We start from the raw sequence: 6026 nt of genomic DNA, 5'->3' as shown, positions 1-6026 counted from the left end.
TTTCAGTTCATGAGAAAATTAGTCTTGTAAAAGGAATTAAAGAAAATAAAACAATCTTACAACAAACAAAAGGCTAGATGACCTGTGTCAATCTTATCAACACGCTTCATGTGGTTTGGTTTTATATACTCTGGAGTAAATTAGTGCATGGTTGTAGTTGTTGTGTTGTGCTTGGTCCCAATTAATGTATATAAACTACATAAAATATACCAGTGAGAAATCAAACATTGATTATTTTATCAGTAAGATATTGATGATTAACTTTTGAATTATTGAAAAATATGTAGGTGGTAATGTGGCCATAAGTCATGTCACAAAGCGGTATCATTCTGAAGGGGTTTATTTTCAGATAATGAGTAGGTATATATGTATATTCTACCACTTATTAAAGTTAACAAATAAAGACATGGACCAGATGGTTGGAAATAGGCCTATTAGCGTATTAATAGAGAATGCTGAGAGCACCATGTTGGAAGCATAAAACAGATATCAAGGATGAGCAGACAGTTTGTTGCCAAGAGTCATTATTCAGATGTTTCATTGTTAAATATTGTGACTATATTTAGAATTTTCCATAATTTTTTTTTTTCAGAAATAGGCCTACCACATATGTTGTGTGAATGATAAACGTAAACCTGTTTATATAGGCAATTGAAAATGAATGCATTTTTTAAAACCACATAAAGCAGTGACATTAATTTGAATTTCATTCCATTTTAACTAGAAAAGGAATTGCAATTGTACTGTACATCATGTTCAAATTAATGTTTGAATTTAAAAGGCATTCTTAATTTGATTCTGAATAGCACACAACCCTGCTGCTGACAATCATTTAATGCTTTCGGATTCACCTTCACAAAAAAAACAAAAAAAAAATCAGGAGGAAAATTGGAAAAGCGGGTCATTTTCTGATAGGACAAAAATCAACAAGGGAAGTTTCTTAACAGAACATTGAGCCCTATTTTTTACAGACTTTTACTAGAGTTAATTATGAAGTGAGTATATAATCACTTTTCACTTTTAGTTCTTTCTTTGCAGTCCATTCTCACAAGTTGTTTCAAAGAGACAAGTTAGTTGATCCATATGTCAATTATCTGGTCAGGTGGACAGAGCAAAGATAAACCCATAATGTTCATCATACTTTACATACAGGCAAAGCATGGAGTCATTTCACACACCAGAGGGGTATGAACTAGAAAGAAACGTCACTTCCTCTTATATGTGTCCACACTGGTACGTGGTTAAAAACAGCTAGGACGCCACGTACACGTTATTCAAAGATAGGTCTTTATTAGAAAAGTCTTGCCAGATCCCAGATCTATCGTAATTTTAGCGTGTGACTTTTTGAATTGCTAAAGGGAGCACCATATTTTCCTTTGGAACAAACAAGGGGTGGAGACAGAAGTTTCCAAATCGATCTGCAGAAGTTTACAGCAGCAAACTTCTAACACAGTAAGTAGCCTACACTACACCTGGCAAAGTTTTTCTCTTGCATGTTATACAGGGTTGTTGATATTTTCTTTTAGTTATTTGATGTGATTCACAAAAGCTTTATCGACAGACAATGGCTGGATTGTTTAGTAGTGTGTATCTCTAACCTAATGTCATGTAACTGTCGTTTAACGAGCTGCCGCCCTGTTTTCATGTAATTTTCTTCAAAGCTATAATTTTCTTCCCCTGGTTAACATGTTTTCTTCGAAAGGGGTTTAAAAAACCCAATTTCCTAAAAGTCTTTATTTTGTTGTTTCCTACCTAAAGCTTAATGCTAGTGTGAAATACAACGAGTTTATGTGCAGGTTATTATTATTCATTCCCGGGGAGAGAAAATACCTCTCTCATAAACGCCACGTCAGATTCGGTTCAGAAGATTCACAAACAGAAAAGCGCCGTTCGATTCACGAATGAATCATTCTTTTGAATCGTTTGAAACTGAAAGAATCTCTCCAAGTGGTTTTAGAGTTACGCGTTTTATTTATACTGGATATATATTTATGATTTGATATTACAGTTTTACACTGGATACTTTAATTTAATGTAAAAAAAAAATGAAAACATGGATGAATCATTAAATATCAGGCTATTAGTCAACGTGAATAAGTCTAATTTTTTGTTTTGTTTTTATGAGTCATGGCTGCAACAGACTGAACCTCAAAAACATAAAATAATGAATCGTATCTGTCAGTGACCACGTAATGATGTAATTGGACAAGGGCATAAAATAATAGATTTTTCAACCTGTTCTTTTAAATTTGAAAGAATAGATTCAGTGACACGAGTCTGACCATCTTTACTAAAATTCTTTTTATGACATACATGATACTTTAAGGAGGCCTACTTGTTCCAGTTATTACGTCATAAAGTTGCTTCAAGATCCTGATGTTCTATTCTAACACTCATTTCCACTCAATCTATGATTGCTTACGTGTAACTGTACACGTATTAATATACTGTTCAACGAGCCAAATTTTATCTTTATTGTCCTGACTTGAGTAAATGTCCCAATATAGGCTTTGATTTCAGAATAATAAATTATTAAAATGGAGTTCTGAATCACAGCTGCTATGTTAATATTTAATTATGATTTCTTAATTTCACTCGTGTTCATATGGTTGAGCTACTAATGAAAATATATATTTCCAATTTCAATTTAATATTCATACATTTGTTATTATTGCTTCAAGCCATTTATGAGCCTTGGTAAGGTAATTCCCATATGCAGTAATTTTATTTGTCTTAAAATAATCCTGTGTACTGTTCTCAACGTTTGCGGCAATGTTAACTGGGTGTTACTTGTTACATTTTGTTGACTGAGTAAACTGGTCCTCCTGGTCCAATGTTGATGTTTGTTGGGTTGAAGCCCACATTTACTCCCAACCTTTCACCTAGCTTTCTGTGTCTGTCCCACCCAGATTCTTGGAAGACATTCGAATATATTCTGTGGAAATGAGTGACACATATTCTAACTGCTACATCTTGTTTGTATTTTTTTAATGCAGAGCAAAAATGAGTGAAAAAAACCAGCAACAGGATGAGTTACCTGCATACTTGAAAGATGATTCTCCAACAGGTACTGAAAGTTATGCTGACATTTTAATATCAGAGTGACTTGCCACAGTTATACCTTCTTGCAACAACCAAGCTTTTATCTTAGCATAGTCATGCTAAATGAATCATTTTACATCTGTCCTTCGTACATCTTCATTTTAGAGAATAATAAACATATCTGCCACATAGTGGTGCTCTTGCACAATCAAAGACTGACACTGCTCTGTATTTTCTAGTCTCAAATTTCATACAGTATGTAGTAGATCTGTAGTAGAAGATTATTGAAGGAAACATTTTTCAACAATACAAATCAGTTTTTCTTCTTCACAATTTCAAATCAAATTAATTCTTACTTTGTTTCTTTGTATTTTTAGTGAAATTTACTAGTTGTTTCTGAGTGAAAATTGTTTCTACAACTTTATTTTTTTCAGTGTTTGGTAGTAGATCGGGTTATAAAATGTAAATGTTGCTCCAAAAACTGTTTAGACGCTAATATTTGATTGGCATTGCTTTAGATGAAAAATTTTCAAATCAACTGGCATTTATTTTAATGCAAGATGCCACAAGCAAAATATTTCACAAAAGAACTGTGTTTTAAATGATAAACTGTTCATAACTTCATATGCATGAATGAATAAGTAAAATCATGCATATTGTTCATCATAAATCATATCATAATTATCATAAATTAAGTAATATTAACTTGTAATTGAATTGTTTCACATGATTCACATGATAATTGAGATCATTGATTCACATGATAATTTTATTTTGGTTACACTTTATTTTACGGTGTCTTTGTTAGAGTGTAATTGTATCTTTTAAGTACTGACTAATATTAATTAAGAGCATGCATTTACTATAGGGTTAGGGTTATGGTTTGGTTTAGTTGCATGCAATTATGCATTATTTACTGTTATTATGACAATTAATGTAACAAGGACACTGCACAAAAAGTTGTTTTATTAAATTTTTCAGACTAGACCGCTGCTCCATTATCTTTTTTGATGAAATTTATTTTTAATGTTAACATTTCCTTTTATTTCCTGTAGATAGCAACAAAGACCATCCCCAACCCCAGCCTGGCATGTTCTCTAGGGTAGCTGGTGGTCTGTTCAGTGTCACGAAAGGGGCCGTTGGGGCCACAGTGGGTGGAGTCGTCTGGGTTGGAGGGAAAGGCCTTGATCTCACGAAAACTGCTGTTACCTCAGTTGCGTCTGTGCCAGGGATGGGGGTGGGGCTTGTGAAGGGCAGCGTGTCTGCTGTGGCTGGTGGCGTGAGCGCCGTCGCCAGCAAAGTTCCCATTGGCGGAGGCAAGAAGAAGGACAAGTCTGATTGAATCACATGGCTCTGGGGTACATTTGTCAGAAGTATCTGCATCGTGTCTTCTTTGACTCCTGAGTGAGTTGATTGCGGAGTTCATGCTTGCATGTTCACGCTTACGAGCATATTTGGACCATATCCGTCTGCCTGACCGGACCAACAAAACGTCATTCGTGAGCTGGGTGGCCTTCATCTGCTCAATGCAAGAACTTTTGTATTTGTGTTCAATTGGAATATGACATTAAGTGTGTGTTTTATTGAGAGTGAAACTGTTTATCTCTGAACTATGAAGTACTACATTTCTGACCAGAGATTGATACGTGGTCCTCTAAATGTTCCGTTTGTGCTTTACTGAACACACAAAGGCACATGCTTTGTGTCTGTGACCATACATTCAAAAACATCTCATGTTTCAAAGAACGCACCTTACAGTTGATTTGCTGCAAGCAGGTAGGAATGAAGTTGAAGATCAATCAAGTGTCCCTCAAGGTGCTGTTGGGGGAAAATCACTGACTGTGGGGTGCTGATGGTGGCGTCCATCCATCTGATCGAGTGTTTGTGAGATTACTTACTTTGTGCCTCTGGGGTCCACGTTGATCCATGCTGTCCTCACACAAATCCTGCGATCTTGTGTCCCTTGAAAAACAGAGAAATCATGAATCTGAATGCTCATAGTACTGTTTTTTATTGGAAAACGTGTGATAATTCACATCGAAACATCTCTGTTTTGATGACTATTCCAAAACCCAGTGACCTTTTCTATTTTCTTTTCTGTGTCATTCTATTATTCACTGTCCTTTTGCTTCTTTGTTCTGTTTGCTCTTTTAGCTCTGTAATGTTATATTTTTTTATGGGCTAACAAAGAACCACATGAGGTGGTAAAGTATAATACAGTATTTTCTTCTATAAAGTATTTGTTTTACCTTTACCAAAGATTATGAAAAGGAAAAAAAGTTCAGTGTATTTGAGGATTTCTTTTTTTTTTTTTTATGTCGATATGCAGTAAACTTTATGGTATTCAATGTAATCTCACTTCACTTTTTAGATAGATAGTTATCAAATATATATTTAGTTTTTGTTGTTTGATTTGAGGCATTTAATATTTCAATGTAATGTGAATTGAAAGGACTTAAAATAAAATAAAAAAGTATCACAGATGCTTGCGATTGTTTACTCTAGTGGAAGGTGCGGGCCTGATGCCAGGACACACAACTTGATTCCGGGTCTGGGAAGGTGGCTGGATTTGACAATAGTATAATTCACACTAAGAACAAAGACTATAACCATAAAGTTAACATTTTCTTAAGAAAATAGCGGAGTCCACTCCTCATCTATAATGATGACATGAAACCAATATTGTTGAAATTGATTTCAAGACAGTTATTTTAAGTTTTTTTTTTTTTTTACTAAAACAATTAAAAATTTTTTTAGATAGAATTAAGCTGAAATAAGTTAAAATATGAATATTAGAGGCAAACATTAAAGGTGCCATATGGGATAATTGAGGTAAAAACATCCAAAAAATGAGCTACACACATTAAAAGAATGAGAAAAAATAAGTGCAATGATGTCATAAAAAAACTGACAAGTTATTGCTGCCGAGATATAAACCTAAATTAGCATGTTAAATTTCTAGCCCCGGCCCGGCAGGTGTCGTA

At 34.4% G+C, this 6026-nt stretch overlaps 1 protein-coding gene across 1 annotated transcript; it reads left to right on the top strand.

Moving 5' to 3' along the window:
* The first annotated feature begins 1201 nt into the window (after nt 1-1201).
* Nucleotides 1202-5525, top strand: tmem263 (transmembrane protein 263). Its single transcript, XM_039650575.2, has 3 exons — nt 1202-1452; nt 2997-3067; nt 4098-5525. Exons 2-3 carry the CDS (start codon nt 3004-3006, stop codon nt 4382-4384), a joined length of 351 nt encoding a protein of 116 aa, XP_039506509.2. The 5' UTR covers nt 1202-1452; nt 2997-3003; the 3' UTR covers nt 4385-5525.
* Nucleotides 5526-6026: the final 501 nt, after the last annotated feature.

This window comes from Pimephales promelas, chromosome 10 (genome assembly GCF_988280905.1).
Source record: "Pimephales promelas chromosome 10, fPimPro1.hap1.1, whole genome shotgun sequence".
Lineage (NCBI taxonomy): Eukaryota > Metazoa > Chordata > Actinopteri > Cypriniformes > Leuciscidae > Pimephales > Pimephales promelas.
The sequence above is the reverse complement of the archived record's forward strand: the minus strand, read 5'-3'. Positions and strand labels throughout refer to the sequence as shown.